Genomic DNA, 18,890 nt, shown 5'->3' with positions numbered 1-18,890 from the left:
TAGTCTTGGAGGTGTCAATTGATGCCCTAAATTAGGTATGTATGGTCTCTCCCACAATAGTTATGGCTAAAGTCTAGGGTCAATCACCATGCTACTTCTTTTGCTAGCTCATCTAGATTGGGCATTGGTTGAGGTTGAGCAACTTGTATGATGTTGGTATCACTAAAATACTAGGATACATTGCTTATCATATTTTCTACATCCTCTATAATCTCACCAAAAACCTTGAAAAGCATGCTAAAACTTTATTAGCCACATCAAAAAACATATCCACAAGGTACATGTCAAATACCAAAAGGAATGATGTTAAAGATTGCTTCATAATCTTCTAGAGTGATTGTGTACATTTTCCTGCTCTTGTGCATATGTCCCATGGGTACCTTGATACAACGCACAGTATTGAAAGTATGTGAAGAGAGGGTTGGTTGTAGTCTAGTTTGAAGGTGTGTGCATCCTCTTGCTTGTAGTATAGTCCATGCACAACATAAGGTCCTTTGTCAAACACACTGTTCCATTTGTCAATGTAGCCATGTTTCCTTTAGTGCAATGCACTTTACTAAGTAAAAGTCTAAATCCTCATCATTAGTTGTATCATGGTGGCCTGTATATATGAGTTTTTCATATCCAATTATCTTTTTTTCAAGGGAATCATCAGTGAAACTATCATTTTCATTCTTAGCTTCATCAGAGAACAACATCGAAAGGTGATACTCCCAAGATTTCACATAAGATTTGTTACCATAGAAATTCTAACTGCAATTCATGCATGCATCACAAAATCATGACAGTGGTCTTGTGGTGATGGCAATTAGATCTTTTCGTTTGTAATCGTTAAAAGCGTGCAAGGTGTGGGACTTCTCAACTATGGCACAATTCCATTTAACCTTCTTGTTTACATCTCCTACTTTGATCTCCCAAAACACACAAGCACATTCCATTTCTTTTAAAAGATATGATACAACTACTCCCTTTACTAGGTGGGCTTGGCAATAAGAAAACACATATGCAACACACTTTAAAGTGGCCCCATTAGACCTTAGTTGCGCATGTGTTAATGATCTTTTAACAGTTATATCAGCACCTTCATGATCTCCCTTTCCATGTCCTAATTCAAAGAAGAGAAATCTCATTACCATTCCTATCAGTCTATCATACCTTGCAGAAAAATAAAAAGGCCTAGTAGCCTTGAAACTGTGAGGTCACACCATCTGACTAGACCCAGTGTTGTTTTGAAGTGGCTCCTTATTTTTGTAACCAGCCATAATGCATCATAAAACAATGTGCAAACAATGTGTCATGCACTTTGTCATTTGATATGAAGAATTGAATTGGCTTGATTGCTTTCCCTTCCCTGTATCAATAAGTTATGTGCCCAGAAATAGTTACTTGACTTGAGTGTCAGTGCATAGACTGAATCTCATTTTACTTCTTAAATTCACATATTTTTGCAAAATCTACAGCCACATTATTGGGAAATCTAAGACTACAATCCTTGAATTGTTGTGCTTTCCATTGAGCAATATAGCTATGTTTGGTAAAAACCTTGAGCTTGGTCTATAAGAGTTGAGGAAAATTCTAGCACGGCATTTCTTTATTCATAAGATCTATTCTCTTTTTTTGGTTTCCATGCTTGTCTTTTGCCTCCACATATGCAACAATTTTACTAAGACATTCTTACCTAGAATTTGTGTCTCTAAGCAACATGTTTTCAATTTTTTCACACCACATTTTTTACATTCTCCCATCAAACAATCTCTATTGTGGTAACCAACATATATCTGCTTTGGGCAGAGAATTGATTCAGGACTAACTCCCATGGATGTGTGACACTGTTGAAAGTGTGACATAAATCCACACAACCCTTGCTAGTTTTGTCACCTCTAAAGAGATGTTGCATGTACATTTGCATTGGGCTCCATGGAATGATTGAGATTGCATATTGTTAAATGTGTCCTTTAAAAAGGACATTTTTACATGATATTTGCAGCAGTATATGTATCTATTTTTAAACTTCCATTGTACAAAAAATGGCTTCATTATCTCAAATGTCATGCCAATTTTAAAACTGGATTCTTTTCTTTGAGTCTGTAGAGCTCAACCTACAAATATGAGAGAATCTAGAAGGTTGTGTGTGTGCTAGCTATATCGTGTACATACAACATGCTAAGGAACACTTACAATATGCTAACTAGGATGTGTAGTATGTTTCCATGCATGGTTTGTATAGTAATTCCCATTACTAGTATAATAAACTACACAGCCAATAAGCTAATTAGCACATACAAGATGCTAACAAGCACTTATAGTATGCTAATTAGCACATACTATTTGCTAACTAACATATTCAAGATTTTGACTTGCATACACAATATGCTAGCTAGCACATATAGTATGGTAATTAGCACATACAGAATGCTAAGTAGCGTATATAATATACTAGCTATCACTTACAACATGCAAGTTAGCACATATATTATTGCTCCATGTATAGATTGTATACTAATTATCATTACTACTATAGTAAGTAGCACACGTAGTACACTAACTAGCACTAATAGTATGCTAACTAGCATTTATAAGATGCTAATTAGCACATACAACATGCTTCCATGTATGGATTGTATACTAACTCGGTGAAAGCATAAAAAAGGTGGTCAAATTTTGGGGCAAAATCGGTGGATCACTTTGGTACTTTCATATTGTGTGGGGATCTAGTCTATGTCATCAATTAAGGGGGTACCAAGATTTGAAAACATCACTTCAATATTTCATCATTTTTGAAATGCGAGCATGAAAAAGTTAATTTGGTCAATGATGGCACGTGCCAAGGTCGCTTTGCATGGATTGCTCATGCTTGTTGCAACTCTTTTAGAGCTCACTCTCCGTTGTGTTGTGCCACTAGTGCCGCAAGCCTGCTAACAACCATTTCTTCCTCAAGGTAGTGAGATCTCTCTCTCTCTCTCTCTCTCTCTCTCTCTCTCTCTCTCTCTCTCTCTCTCTCTCTCTCTCTCTTGCTCCTTCCTGTTGATGCTTTCTCATCTCTGTTGGGTCAGATTTCTTTGCATAAATAGTTGAAATGTTGGATTTCTCTATCTTTCTCTCTCTCTCTCTCTCTCTCTGTGTGTGTGTGTGTGTGTGTGTGTGTGTGTGTGTGTGTGTGTGTGGAGGGTGTTGCATTCATTGTTTGATGATATTTGGTGGTTTTTGAGTTGGGATACGAGAAATGAAGACGCCACCTTAAAAGTGCACCTTACCAAAACAATCTCCGATTGAGGTGTCATCCACCAGCTTGTATTCCAGTAGTAGCAAACCCAAGAGTGGTGCAAGTTTGTTGTCAAAGGACACCTTTCTTGCCTTTGATAAGATCAATGGTAATCACCCATTTCCTTCTCATGAATGGATAAATCTGTTAAATAGTACTTTTTGGTTTAAAAAATAGATGTTAAAGGTTTGCCAATGTTTTTCTCATGTCCACATTTCACTAGTTTTAATGTTGATTGCATAGTTCTACATGGTGATCAAGTGTTTTCTCTAATCTCCTTCCCTATGAATTTTTGTGCTAAAGAGTATCACCTCAGAAGGCTCAATATTCCAAGAAAACCTGTTTCTACTTTACATGACATGACCTACATGAAGAGTACTATCTAAGTTTGTAAGGCAAGATATACCAACATTTGCCTCATGAGGATGTGACAAATGAGGATTGGCTGACAACCTTCACAAATAAAATGGAGAAGGGTTCCAGGATCTTCTTGCATATGGTGCAGCCTGTATATGCAAAAGAATGCAAGTTATTGTTTCACAAAGTACATTAAGCCATACCAACTAAGAAAGAAATCATGCACAATTTTTCAACCTTGTTTGTATATGAGAGATGTCCACCTACCATGCAGAGTCCAACGGGTCAGCAGAAGGTTGCATGGACTATTTTCGATGAACAGGTCCTAGATCACTACAAAAAACTCCCGAGCGGGATGGACAAAAAGCTTAAGAACTGGACTGAGTGCAATAAGAATGGTGAACATGACTCGAAGCACACAATCCACTCCGAAGGCTCTCATTGACCATGGGGGGATAGCTTCTATTTCTTGTAGTTGGGGCCCTAACTCATTATTGAATTGCAGCTCTATTAACCTTCAAATTGTGGTGGAAGTGGATTAGATGTTGGCTATAAGAAAGAGTACACTGGAGAGTGTGAAAAGAACACTAAATGCAGCCCAAGTGCAACTACAAGGGAAAAGTCAAAGCATGTGGAAGATAGAGGGAATATCTTTAGTTACAATAGTGCTTCTAGGGAAATTGAATGAGCTTCAAACATTGAAAGATTGCATGGAGGGAGGAGCATGTGGTGCATCTCATTCTGAGGTGATGGTAATTGATGCAAAGATCATTGCTCTCTTAAGTGCATTGATAGCTCTAGGGGCTGATGCAAGCAACTTGAAGATTAGAGACATCATTGATCGTATAGAGATATGCATCAAGATTGATACATTGTGTATTAAAACTAAACATTGCATCTAGGTTTTTAAGTGTAATGTAGGTACCATGTGATCTCTCAAAGTGGTTCATAGAGTTTTGGGATACTAATTGACAAGTACAACTCTCAAGATTCAACACTTGACTCTGATTATGTTTTACATGGCACTTTTCCCAAGTCCCAATGGAGTCTTTTTGGTACTTAACAAGGCACAAGTAGATAGAGCTACACAAACTCCACCATTTAACAAGGATTAATATATGTCATGGTACTTTATATAAGTACCAATGGATCCATAGGGGTGTTTCAACAAGCCTATGGATGGTAGAAATGAGGCAGAACTCTTGGATTCCACCATGTGGTTGTGATTATATACACAATGGTGATTGTTGTAGTTACCAATGAGGCATTGTTGGTTCTTCATAGAGATTATAAATGGTAGCAATAGGTAGAAATCTCAAAATCCAACATTTGACTGTGATTGAGTAGATCATGGTGCCTTTTATAAGTACCAATGCAAGTTTATTGACCAGTGGCTAGCAAATCTTAGTGATGGTGGTGGAAATCAAAAGTCCTCCATTAGACTAGGATTAAGGGTACTTTGTGAAGTTAAGTAATATGGTATCCTTTTATATGGTAGTTCAAATTCAAGGTACAATCAAGAGTACCCACGTAGGTACTTTGTACATATTATTGTATTACTTGGTAAATTTTATAGTACCTATCATAGGTACATTGAAAAAATATATGCCTTTACCTTTCAAAGTACCTTTCATAGGTTAATACTTTGAAAGAGCATATGCCTTGTCTCCAAAGTACCATGCATGTGTTTGTACATTGTGAAAGTATATGTCTTTTTTTTGCTAAGTACCATGCATGTGTTTGTACCATGGGATAGTATATATGCCTTCGTTGCAAAGTGCCTTTCATATGTTCTTCGTAACTTCTTGTGATTGGTACTTTGAGCTTGTCCTTGTTACTCTTATAGGTACTTAGAGTGTACCCTTGGTACTTTTTTGACATGGACTAATATTTGCTTGTCAAGTGTGGTGCAAAAAGAACTAATTGAGCTGGAAGCATCAGAAGCTACATCTGCTACTCAAGTCAAATTTTGTGAGAGCTTTTTGGATCAACTGAAGAGAGGTGGCTCAATGTTTCTACATCCCACAGCTCGTGAGCATGGGAGTCACCGACAGGCCAAAGTGACAGTTCAAGAGGCATGTGATGCATGTAGTTTAGGTTTTGTGGCTTTTGAAGTAGTGTGTGTGTATACAATAGTGTGTGATGATGCATACCATCCTTTGTGTTTTGCTAAAATGGGATGGGTCAGAGAAAGAATGTGCCAACCCTTCTTATAAGGAGAGTGTTCTGGAATTGGCAAAGTCAATGCGTGTGCATAATGGTCGGTTTCCTATTCTCCATGTCTATCGAGATCAATAGAGTTTGTTAAGAATGCAAGAAACTTTTTTTGATTACACAAGCTACAACTTTTGTGGTGTAGTTGCAGGTTCTAGCCATACGCCATATGGCAACATTACCAGTAGCTAAGGTGTCAAAGCTGAATGTAGATGCGACTCTGGACTCCCACATCATAGATATAAACATACAATTTGATAATCAGTCAACTCTACGTATCAAGGAAGGCTCATCCTGGCAAGTGTCAAAACTCCGGCTTGCGAGGAAGTCTTTCATGTGGCAATTAATAAAACCCTAATTGCTAAGGTGGATCCCTCTCAATAGGCAGTAGGTGAACCAAAACCAAAGGAAGCTAAACCTATGGAAGATGTTGATGTTAAGATGATAGATTTTGTAGCGCAATAGGGGGTGGATTTGGTGAAATCTTGGCTCCCTACAGGCATTGAATGATTTTTATTGATGTGTCTCTTTATGTTGCTACTGGATAGACCAAAAAAACGCAAGCATCAGAGATGAACCACTCAAAGCAGTAATCTAACAAGATCGAGGAAGAGAATGATGGTGAGAGCTCTTTTACTTGTGGTTTGTTCAAGGAAAACATATCATCATGTAGAAGAAGTATGTAGGGTCAAGCTCATTGATAATTTTTGTTGAAAAGATAGAGAAAGAGAAAAAAGAGAGACGACACGCAGGAGTGCAACCCCAAAGTGTACAGAATATGCACACACGATGGTATATATATAGAGGGGACCCAGCGCTATATATAAAGTAGCTTCACATATAGACTCAACAACGCGGATCAAAAAAGGGTCCCTAAATGTGGATGAAAAAACCCTTGGGGGCTCAAGGGAAAAACCCATAGTCCTATATATACCCATTGTTACATTAATATATTGTTTACTTTAAAAAAATAGTTTATAAGGAGCTACATCAATCCTATTACATACAATGATAGCCTCAAAGGATCGACAAAGTGATCTCATTAACTCTTTTAGTACTTCAAAGAATGCTTTGGATCATCTTCAACTTTGATAAACATATACCATCTTGGAGATACTTCACTTTGTCTTTGAGCTATGCATAATTTGTCAATATCACAAAATCAAAGAGCACAAGATGAAAATCATATCAATGTTGGAGAAATACAATGACATAATGCCATTGGAGACAATTTGTAACCTTCCAATCAAGATTCAACCCATGTATATATTATATAATCTTATTAACATGAAATACGATGTAATATGTGTACATATATAAAAAGCTAGTACTCAGATTTTACCATGGGGATTATTATTTGTAAGTATGCTGTTCAATGTAAGTTTTCATGATCATAAATGAATCACCATAGAATGACATCATAAAGAAATATATATGAAGAAACAAACATCTCAAGCATAGAAAACATCATCGAACAAGATAATGAAACAATATCATGACATCATCAAACGATCATTTGAATCATGCAAATTAACATGAGACAATATCATGGCATAAGAAAACATAGTCATAGAATAACAAATCGTTTCAATCATAACAAATTATTGTGGAAAAGCACGATGGAATCAGTCTTTAATCATAACAAATAACATCATGAAACTGTGTCAGAACATCATGTCGAAATCATCTAAATCATTGTGAGTCATTGTGACATGGTATCATGACATCATGGTGAAATAGTATCATTATGGCATCATGGCATAGCACGATGGTACAAGAATCATTAACATTATAAGGAATCATTACGAAATAATCATATGGAATAAAATCTATCTAGATCATAAGGAATCAATATGAAAGAACTTCATGGCATCATAAAATAAATTCATAGAATAATAAACATAACAAAATATCATGTCACGATATCACGATATTATAAAACAATCATCTTAACCATTACAAATGAACTTAAAACAACGACATGTTATAGCAAGATTGACTTCATGGAATAATAATTCTTTCAATTATAATGAATATCATGAAAAAATACCGCCGTATAAAATGACTTTATCTAACCAAAAACTATCTCATTTAAACTAAGTCATTCATGAAACAATGCTATGGAATAAAAAACCATCTCAATAAGAAACAAACAATACAAGCAATTTGTAATTATCATGAAAATGCATCATGGTATCATGAAACAAATCCATGGAGTAATAAACATCTTACTAATAAACAATTGATACAAACAAATTCTAGTTATTATGAAAATATAGCATGTCTCATGGAACATCTCCGTGAAACAATAACTATCTCAGTAACAAACGATTATGAAAACACATCATGACATCATGGAACAATTCTATGCATGAATAATCATCTTAGTAATAAATGATTAGTATGAACAACTTTTAATCACCATGAAAAAAATATCATGACATTATGCAATAGCTCCATGGAAGAATAACCATCTCAATGAGAAACAATATGTATGAACCATTTTTCATCACCATGAAATGCATGATGAAATCATGAAACAACTCCATGGAATAATAATCATCTTAATGATAAACAACTAGTATAAATGACTTCTAATCATAAAAATATATCATGGAATCATGAAACAACTTCATGGAGTCAATAAAATGAACAATCAATTCAAACAACTTCTAATCATCATGGAAACACATAATGGAATTATGTAAAAATTCTTTAAAAGAATAATCATCTCAATGAAAAAATGATAAATACGAACGATATTCAATTATCAAGAAAATGTGTCATAGAATCATAAAACAAATCTATAAAACAATAATCACGTCAGTATTGAACAACCAATACGAATAAGTTTTAATCACCATGGAAATGTATCATGGCATCACAAAACAAATCCATAAAAGAATAATCATTAACACTAGGTTGGTAATGGGACACTTTTATGTCCTGTGAAGTGACCATTTTCCTTGAATTATGTCAAGAGTTTCAAAATGGATTTGGTGGTGCTATCTATCTAGAAATTTGTCTCATGAGCTGAAAAAAACTTGACATTTTTTTGGAATATCAATTCCATCTTTAACCTTGTCCTTGCACAACATTTCACAACCTAAACTGTGTGAAAAAACGGGTCCTGTTTTTGAAAATTTTCAACTTTTTGCAACTATACCACTCTAGAATTCATTTTTGTGAGGTCTATAATGCTAGAGAACTATCTTTAGTAGTCCTCAACATGTCCAAATGCTTCTAGGGAGAAATAAATGTTAAAGTTGTAAGTTATGACCAAATTACAAAAATTGTCAAATCTTGTTTTTTAGCCAATTTTTGCTCTTCTATGATTTTTTTGGTGGCTTTCATGATATCCAAATGCAGTTTTGATTTTCTATTTCACATGTTGTAACATAAAGCTAATATTCCTTGAGTTTTGGGGCACCTAATACCCTATTTTGCATAGTAGACAACGATTGTTGATTTTTTCAATCATAGAAGAAAACAAAACATTCTAGTATATCAAGTATAGCTTTTTCAATATTGTAAGTTTCTTGTGACAACTACATGCATTTTGTAGGTAATAACCATATCTAGTCATAAGGATCAAATTTGGCTAGATATTGAATAGTTTCTATGGGATTCTACAACTCATAATGTTGAACCCAGCTTTTTCATGTTTGCTGCATGTATTTAGCACTTCATCTTTGTCCCCAAGATTCCCCTTAGTAAGAGATGTATTATTCTTTTGACATGCTCCATGGCTCCTTATGAACCTAAAGGACAATAGGGAACTAAGAAAACATGCATATATTATTTGTATTGAACGTGGCTACAGAAACTTTGATGATAGGTTTGCAGAATGGTAAAAATTCAACTTTTTTGTACCTATTTCTTTTGGCAAATAAAACAAAAAATAGTGAGTGAGAAGCAATCATATGTTCTGATCACCAACCCATTGAAGTTAACTATGGAATTTATCTCAAGTCCTACAAAAATCCCTAATCTTATTTTTATGCAACAAAACGTAAGAAATGACTGTTTTGATGAAAATGTACTGGTCCATCAACTTTGGAGGCTTGGTGTGACCAAAAGATGAGAAATTTTAAAAGTTTCTTATTTTTTCCATGTGTAATAGGCCTTGAACTATAACCTCATGGAAGGATTTTACAAAATGAGTGGATCTACTATGGTTTTGGAGGTTTTTTTCAAAACCCTGAAAGGACACTTTTATGTCCTGTTAGGTTACCAACCTAGTGTTAACATGAATGATCAATACAAAAAACTTCTAATCAACATGAAAACACCTCATGGCATCATGAAACAACTCCATGGAATAATAACTTTATCAATAAAATGAACGATCAGTATGGACGATTTCTAGTAATCATGGAAATACATTATGGAATCATGAAATAACTCCATCATGGTAGCATGGAACAAATCCATGGAACAATAACCATATCAATAGAAAGATCAATACAAACGACTATGTATGATCATCATAGAAATGCTTCATGGCATCATGGAACAATTCCATAGAAGAATAATTATATCAATAAGAAATAATCAATACGGACGACATCATGGCATTAAGAAACAACTCCATGGAAGAATAATCATATCAATAAAATGAAGGATCATACAAATGACTTGTGATCACCATGAAAACACATCATATTATCATGGAACATCATGAAATAATAACCATCTCAATACAAACGACTTGTAATCATCATGGAAATGCATCATGGAATAACTCCATGGAATAATAGCCATCTCAATACAAATGATATGTGATCATCATGGAAACGCATCATGGCATCATGGAACAAGTCCATGGAATAATAACTATATCAATAATGAAACGATTATTACGAACGACTAAATGTGATCATCATGATAACGCATCATGGCATCATGGAACAAATCCAAAGAATAATAACCATATCAATAATAGAACGACCATTACGAACAACTTATAATCACCATGAAAATGCATCATGGCATCATGGAACAGCTCCATGGAATAAGAACCATCTCAATACGAACGACTTGTAATCACCATGAAAATGCATCATGGAATCATGGAACAACTCCCATAGAATAACTCCATGGAATAATAACCATCTCAATAAAATGAACGAATAGTAAGAACGACTTCTAATCATGAAAATGTATTATGATCTTATGGAACAACTCCATGGAATAATAATCATAACCATCTCAATAATGAATGGTTCATACATATAGCTTGTAATCATAAAATCATATCATGGTATCAAAAAACAACACTTTAAGAGAGCAATAATCTCAATAAGAAACTATTGATACAAATGATTTGAAATTACTATCAAAATATATCATGACATCAAAAACAACTCCATAAATAAATAATCATCTGAGTAACAAGCAACCAGTACGAGCGACTTCTAATCATCACATAAAAATATAAATCTTAATAACAAAAATCATAAGAACTAATGATGATAAAAAATCATAACACTACAAGAGGCTATTCATATTAGCGATGCTCACACAACGACGCTCAAAAAAAAAATCCCGGCGTCGCTATGAGCGTCACAAATTTACTTGTAAATTTGCAACCCTCATAGCGACGCCGGCTGGGCTAAAAAAATAACAGAGAGCACCCAAAAACTCAGATCTCAGATCTGAGTTTTTCGGCGCCCTCAAGCAAGAGCAGGTAACTCTCTCCCTCTCTCTCTCTCCCTTTCTTCACCACACACACACACACACACGAGGAGAGGAAGGAGAGCCAGGTATGCTCCTTCCCTCTCCTCACTCTCATGTTCCCCTTCCCTCTTTCTCTCTCCCTCTCTCTCTCTCTCTCACACACACACACACACATAGTGTTTTTGAGAGAGAGAGAGAGAGAGAGAGAGAGAGAGAGAGAGAGAGAGAGAGAAAGAGTACAAATATAAACAAAAACGCACACACACATTCATAATCAAAGAATGCACACACACATTGAGAGAGGAAAAGAGAGAGAGAGCATGCATAAACAAAAAATGCACACATTGAGAGAGGAAAAGAGAGAGAGAACATGCATAAACAAAAAACGCACACATTGAGAGAGGAAAAGAGAGAGAAAACATGCATAAACAAAAAAACGCACACACATTGAGAGAGAAAGAGAGAGAAACTAAATTAACGTCGTAGGAAACTAATTAAAATTAAAAGACCTAAAGATCTAGCCGACGAGGAGTTGAACTCAAGACCTATTATTCAAGAGGGAAATGGCATAACCAATCTATCATACTTGGCATGGGTGATAGAAAGGTTATACCATTTATCTCTTTTTATTGGCACACACATCCACACACGCGCACACACACAAGAAGAAGAGAGTTATAACGCCGTAGGAAACTATCCTAAAAGACGTTAAAGATTAGGTTAGATGTAGACTTACGTTAAATTAAATTTAGGTTGATTTAAGTTAAATTAGATTAGATTTAGGTTTATTTTTAGTTAGATTTACGTTTATTTACGCTAGATTTAGATTTACGTTATATTAGATTAGATTTAGGTCTCCATAGACTGCGATGCCTGCATGAAGCGGGTGAAGAAAGCCCTCAATATAATATAGGGTATTGCTGCCTTCACTCATGGTGGGCTCCGTCGATCCAAAAGTACTGGTGAAATGTCTTCAGAAGATAGGGCAGAAGGTGGATCTTCAGGGCGACAAGAGTCACTACATCCCCGACAATGACCATCTAGACAACCTCTAGTCATTCAACAACAACTTCAAAGTTAGTAACAAGAGCAAGAACGGTCCAAAGGGCCAATTTCTGTCGTCAGATGTGGATGGAGATGAGGCAGCGTCACCGCCGGAAGTTAACTCTCACATCTTTAGTGATGAGAATGCCAACTCTTGCCGAGTTATGTGAAAAATAAGTTTTAAGGTTCTTATAATCCCTGTTAGTTTAGTTCTTTGTTTTTAATATAACATAATTTACGCTAGATTTAGATTTATGTTATATTAGATTAGACTTAGGTTTATTTAGGTTTACCCACACACACACACACACACACACACACACACACACAAGAAGAAGAGAGTTTTAACGTCGTAAGAAACTATCCCAAAAAACGTTAAAGATTAGGTTAGATGTAGACTTACGTTAAATTAGATTAAGGTTTATTTTTAGTTAGATTTATGTTTATTTAGATTTACGCTTATTTACATTAGATCGAGTCCACGCAAGAATTACTTACGGTTTAGGGTTTAGAGTTAGACGAACAGTGAAAAGATCTACTGTGAAAAGAAGTTAAGATGCTGTGAAGTGCTACAGCTAGAGAAGAGGCAAAGGGGTTTTGTCCACTACATGTAGTATCATGTAGACGTGGGTCCGTAGATTTCTTGTACCCACAAATATAGGTATTGACCAATAAAGACGAGACTAGAGAATGTGAGGTAGAGAGAGAGAGAGAGAGAGAGAGAGAGAGAGAGAGAGAGAGAGAGAGAGAGAGAGAGAGAGAGAGAAGACGAAGAATGCCAATACAATATTAAATTTGTTGTCCAGGTTATAAGATTTTTATCCTCATTATGAGTAGTGACAAGGATGTGGGACCGTCCAACCGAAACACCTATCTCTCAACGAGGGTCTTATGTCCTTGTAATCAATGCAAGCATGCTGTGCGACGGACAAGACGTGTTTCTTTGTAGTACGTTCGCGAATTTGGCGAGTTCGATCCATCTATTATAGATCGAGTTGTTGCCAATTATAACTCGTTAGACTCTGACGCTGGCCAACAAGCAGCAATCTTGCAACCCAATAGACGTGTTCGCAGGCGCTTTGGTCAAGCAGCATATGTGAGGCCACAAGATGTAGCCTCTGACAGCTCGGGGGATGATCATGCAGAGCACATTCCCAACGAGGCAATGTTTGAGCCCCAGATTGATGAAATGATCGAGACGATCATGGATTCAGAAAGGCTTATCTATGATGATATGAAAAGTGAAGCCGATACGCCATTGTATAATGGAGCACGTATGTCTAGATTGAAAGAACTCCTGGTTTTTCTCAACATGCAGGCAAAGTTTGGATGGAGTGACACTAGCGTCACAACGCTTTTCAGGTGATCTATTACAATTAGTTTACTTTAATAAAACTCTAAATGTATAATGATCTGAAGAGCACATACTACGAGCTGACAATGTGATATCAGATTCCCGAGATGAAGCAAGAAAGATTTTGCGAAACTTGGGGATGGATCACAATTCTATCCACGCTTGTCCTAATGACTGCATTCTTTTCAGAGGGGAATACATAGACATGGAGAAGTGTCCAAAATGTGATTCCGAAAGATATCGAGTAGATCTCCACGGGACAAAAATTCCACAAAAGGTTTTGCGACATTTTACTCTGCTTCCTCGCATCAATCATTTCTTCGAATGTAAGTCCATGGCCGCCCTAGCATCATGGCATGAGGAGAATAAATCTTCGGATGGTGTGCTACAAATTCCTGCAGATTGTGCAGCCTGGAAACATATAGATGGAACATGGTCGGATTTTGCCAGGGAAGCTCGAAATTTGCGCTTAGGCCTGGCTATGGATGGCGTAAATCCATTTGGTCAAAGATCAACATCTTACAGTGTATGGCCCGTTGTCATCGTCAACTACAACATTCCCCCGTGGTTGACTACGAAGAAGGGGCACCTATGGCTAAGCTTGATTGTGCCAGAGCGATATAAAGTGGAGAATATGGATGTGTATCTTCGTCCACTATTGGAAGAGCTAAAACAATTGTGGATTGGCATAGAGGTGGTGGATATGAGCTGACACACAGGACGACGGAATGCTTTGATCAGAGGCATTCTAATGTGGACCATGCATGACTATCCCGGGCTAACAGAATGCTCAGGTGATCTATTGACACTCCTCAATCAGACACTGTAAATCTTATTTTTTCCCATAGTTGATCTATTATCATGTGTATACATGCAGGGCTTCAAAAAAGCGGATACAGAGCTTGTGTCACATGTGGACCTAGACTGAATGCACCTAGGGCGCCCTCACTGAAGAAGCAAATCTACGAAGGTCATCAAGCGTATCTTCTAGAGAATCATGTGTTACGCGACGGCTTTTTGTGAAGAGAGCCACCAAGGATGTCTGCACAAGCATGGTTAGAGCAGAAGGACATGTGCGATGACGGATTGCCTCCAGGGATGAAGAGACTATCTCTATGGTACGAGTTACCATACTGGCCCTGACTCATGATCAATCACTTGCTCGATCCAATGCACATATTCAAGAATGTGGGTAATCTACTATGGGACCATCTAACCATCAAGAAAGATACATTGGGAGCCAGAGTTGACCTTAGAAATGTGGATCGTATGGAGCAATATTGGCCGCAAACAGCATCTGATGGATCGATAAAACTCCCTAAAGCACCATGGATTTTCACAGGAGCCCAAGAACGCAAAGTAAAAGAGACCATTCGATCTTTGCGGACCCCCACTGGCGTAATGCACTCGCTCCGAACGTGTTTTACTAAAGAAGGAAAGCTTACCGGTTTGAAGTCACACGATTGGCATAAATGTGTCAGGTAAGTTCATAGTGGACTTTAATATCATTGCATAAAATGTGGACTTTAATATCATTGCTGCACATACTTTACAGTTTATTTTACCGGTTGCCATTGAGGGATGTTTGTCTCTCGACATCCGTAACACAATCTACAAACTTGCAAAGCTGGTGCAATGGATCTCACAAAAGGAGATCAACGTAGACTCCATACCATTCGCCAAACTAAATGCTGCGGAGCTTGTGTGCATGTTTGAGAAACATTTTCCTACTACCATGCTAACCATTCAGGTGCATCTTCTTGTTCACATAGTTGATGAGGTGGAAATAGCTGGCACAGTTCATTCCAGATGGATGTTCTTCTTAGAACGTTTCATGAAAATGCTTAAGGGATATGTGCGTCAAAAGGCACGTCCGGAGGGTAGCATGGTAGAAGGTTGGTTGGTATCAGAGTCCCTAGTGTACATTGGAGAGTTGCTAGACGGATTTGATAAAGCTCGGGACACGCTATGGCGAACCATAGATGATGAGCGCATATCTGGGATTGTCATGTGCAATCTCGGTGTTGAGAAGAAGATGACGGAAGATCTAGAGGCTAAAATCAAGCGATTTTGCATGCTTCACAATTCAGTGATGCAAAATTGGATTTCACAATATGAGGATGCAAAGAAAGAGCGACAAAGGGCACAAATCGAGTGGAGACGGGGAAGACGACCACCGATGCACTATCCGACGGTTCTGGAGAGCCTACCAACACTCATGAGCTTAAGATGGTTGCACAACCAACTGAAAAGCGCACAACAATGCGGTGACTAAGTGACTGAGAAAGAGTGGGAGTACTCTCGGGGTTGCGCGACCAAGGTAAGTTTGCAATGTACGACTAGCTAGTGACTTTATTTCTAAACGTTTGAACGGCCACTCATAATCTTTGTTCGTTGTAGTATAAGTCATACACAGCAGCATGGTGTAAAGGTCGACATTTTAAGGTGGAACGGATCGACAAAAAGCGTTTTACTCAAAATTGTTGAATCATGGCAAAATTTGAACAGTCTAGTCGACGACGTTCCTCTGATGCAGATCTTGTGGTGGCGGAACTCACTTACTTCGGCACGCTACAAGAGATTTTGAGGATCGATTACAGGGGATTTTTTGTCAACTTGTTCGACATGAAATGGTTCAAGATAATCATGGAGGGTCGCAACGCTACTATGCGTAGAGGAGAGTCTGGTTTTCTTGAGGTGGATTCTACTAAGAAATTGAATGACCTAAGAGACACTTTCGTACTACCCGAGCATTGTGAACAAGTAAGTATGTAAATAGTTAACATCCCCCTTTTACAAGTTATGTGCTTGAAAGCTCTCATGTAAGTTATGTGGCTCTGGCAGGTAATATTTCATCCTACAAAGTCTACATCAAACTGGTGGTACGTCATAGAGGTAGCCCCTCGTAGTGCAAGGACGTATGAAGGCTACCATGTGCCAATCACAACGGCATCAATGGAGGAGATCAGAGAAGATGCTCAATCAGAAGCCGCTGCGGTGGTGCCAGACGAGCATCAAGATGCTACTACTCTATATGGGGTGCATGCAGAGGAGCTACAAAATGAAACAGAGGATATGTGTTTAAACGGAGAGCTCTATATAGATATAGAAAGTTATACTGAGTTATGCGAGGATGAGAGAGAGATCTCTTAAAGCCACAAATATTGTATTTGAACAATTTTGCTCCGTGTTGTAAAAGCTCTGGCTCTCTAAGTACCTTCCATGGTGTATAACGCTCTTTTCTACTCACGCTCACATCTTTTGATTGAAAATTCTGAGTTTTCGACTTGCCTCTTCTATCACTCAATTCATTGCGTCATTGTGTTTATATGCATCATTACGTCATTGTATTTAATGGTCTTTGCGTCATTGTCTACTCTATTCATTCAATATTAAGTTTAAATATTCGTGTGTTTAATGCAGGTATGGATGATGAGGAGTTTCTTTCTTCTTTGTCACCGAAGCAGAGACAATGGTACGTGGAGCGTCATCGCTCTGGCGCATCATCGCGCGTTCCTACTCCATCCGCATCTCCCTCTCTTTCGGAGCATTCGGCGCGCTCCGAAGCTTCGGCGTCGACGAGACGAGCTTCACACTCGTCTAGACACCGGCGCTCTAGTGGTGGCGGTGGCGGTTGTTGTGGGGATTCCGCCGCCGATGCCTCCACACCGCCTCGTGTTCGACGAGGCTCTTTACCCTCCCCTTCTTTGCCCGCCCCCACACCAGCCACATCATCGCCATCTATGCCAGGTTTTGCGCGGCTGACTGTTCCTAGCAGCTACACACCTCTACCTACTCTGCCAGGAGCACCCCCACTCGACACTCCTTGCTTCGGGGCCCAGGCGCGGTGGAGACACCTGACGTCCGTACCCCCATCGACACGCCGCTAGAGACCCCTGCCGGGACACCCAGGTTCACGCATCACCGGCCATAGGGCTTGCCTTACTCCGTCGGCTACAGCGGCGGCATCATCATGGATGATGACGGCAAGAAGGTGATCTCGCGCATGCGTGGTCTTTGCTCTCAACTGTTTAGACACTACATACTAAAAAAATGGAGTGAAGTACCAAGTGATTTAAAAAACAGAGTCATCAGCATACTTCATGATGAGTTTCCCGTTCCAACACAGGATCAACGCTTCAATGAAGACCTGATGAAGATTCGAATGCGCGAATACTGCAAACACAAGCGTTCCGAAGTGCAAAAAGCAATCAAGCATGGGTGGAAGAGGCCAGATTGGCTGGCCAAAGAAGATTGGAAGAATGTGAAGAAAGCAGCGCGCGAGAATCCCGACAAGTGGAAGCAACAAAAGGATGCAGCCAGAGCGCGAGTAGAGGCAGGGAGCTCGCACCACTTGGGGAGCGGTGGATGGGCATCATTTGAGGCCGATTTTGTAAGTGTTTTTGCATTGCTCTTTATGTTCGATAGTTTAGGGTTTACGAGTTTTTTAATTCTAACATAATGAAATCTTTGTATGTTTTGACAGTGGTTGATGACAGGATGTGATCCGACACGGCACGAGCACGAGTACATAGGCAGGAAGTCCTTAAACGCCCTGATGGACATTCTCAGGTCTCACGGCAGCATGGTTAGTATTATGGTTTACTCTTTTCTATTTTTTTGTATTGTTTTATAAATGTCGTTATATGTTTATACTTACTGAAAGCTGTCTTATTGTCTTTTTTTGCAGAATCCGACAGATACGTCGCTTGGACACGATGAGACGTCTGACTAGACGATGTCAGTTTAGCCGTAGCTAGATAGCATTAGTTTAGGGTTTCTCATAGCTTATGTATCATGAGACGGATTTTATACGTATTTTTGAACCATGTATATTATTACATTTGTCACCGCAGTTCATTTTGCCAATCAATTCTTTATGCCTATGATGTTGTACAATTGTCATTATTACATTTTCCAATCAATTCATTTTGCCTATGATGTGTACAATTGTCAATTTTACGCTTGTCAATTTTGCAA

At 38.1% G+C, this 18,890-nt stretch overlaps 1 protein-coding gene across 1 annotated transcript; it reads left to right on the top strand.

The window, feature by feature from the left end:
• The first annotated feature begins 17,883 nt into the window (after positions 1-17,883).
• Positions 17,884-18,645, top strand: LOC147456394 (uncharacterized). The gene is made up of 4 exons (XM_086515470.1): positions 17,884-17,904; positions 18,040-18,303; positions 18,397-18,498; positions 18,601-18,645. Exons 1-4 carry the CDS (start codon positions 17,884-17,886, stop codon positions 18,643-18,645), a joined length of 432 nt encoding a protein of 143 aa, XP_086371596.1.
• Positions 18,646-18,890: the final 245 nt, after the last annotated feature.

The sequence above is a fragment of the Adiantum capillus-veneris genome, chromosome 6 (assembly GCF_014529385.1).
Source record: "Adiantum capillus-veneris isolate H3 chromosome 6, ASM1452938v2, whole genome shotgun sequence".
Lineage (NCBI taxonomy): Eukaryota > Viridiplantae > Streptophyta > Polypodiopsida > Polypodiales > Pteridaceae > Adiantum > Adiantum capillus-veneris.
Note: the sequence above shows the minus strand (reverse complement) of the source record. Positions and strands in the feature narration are given on the sequence as shown.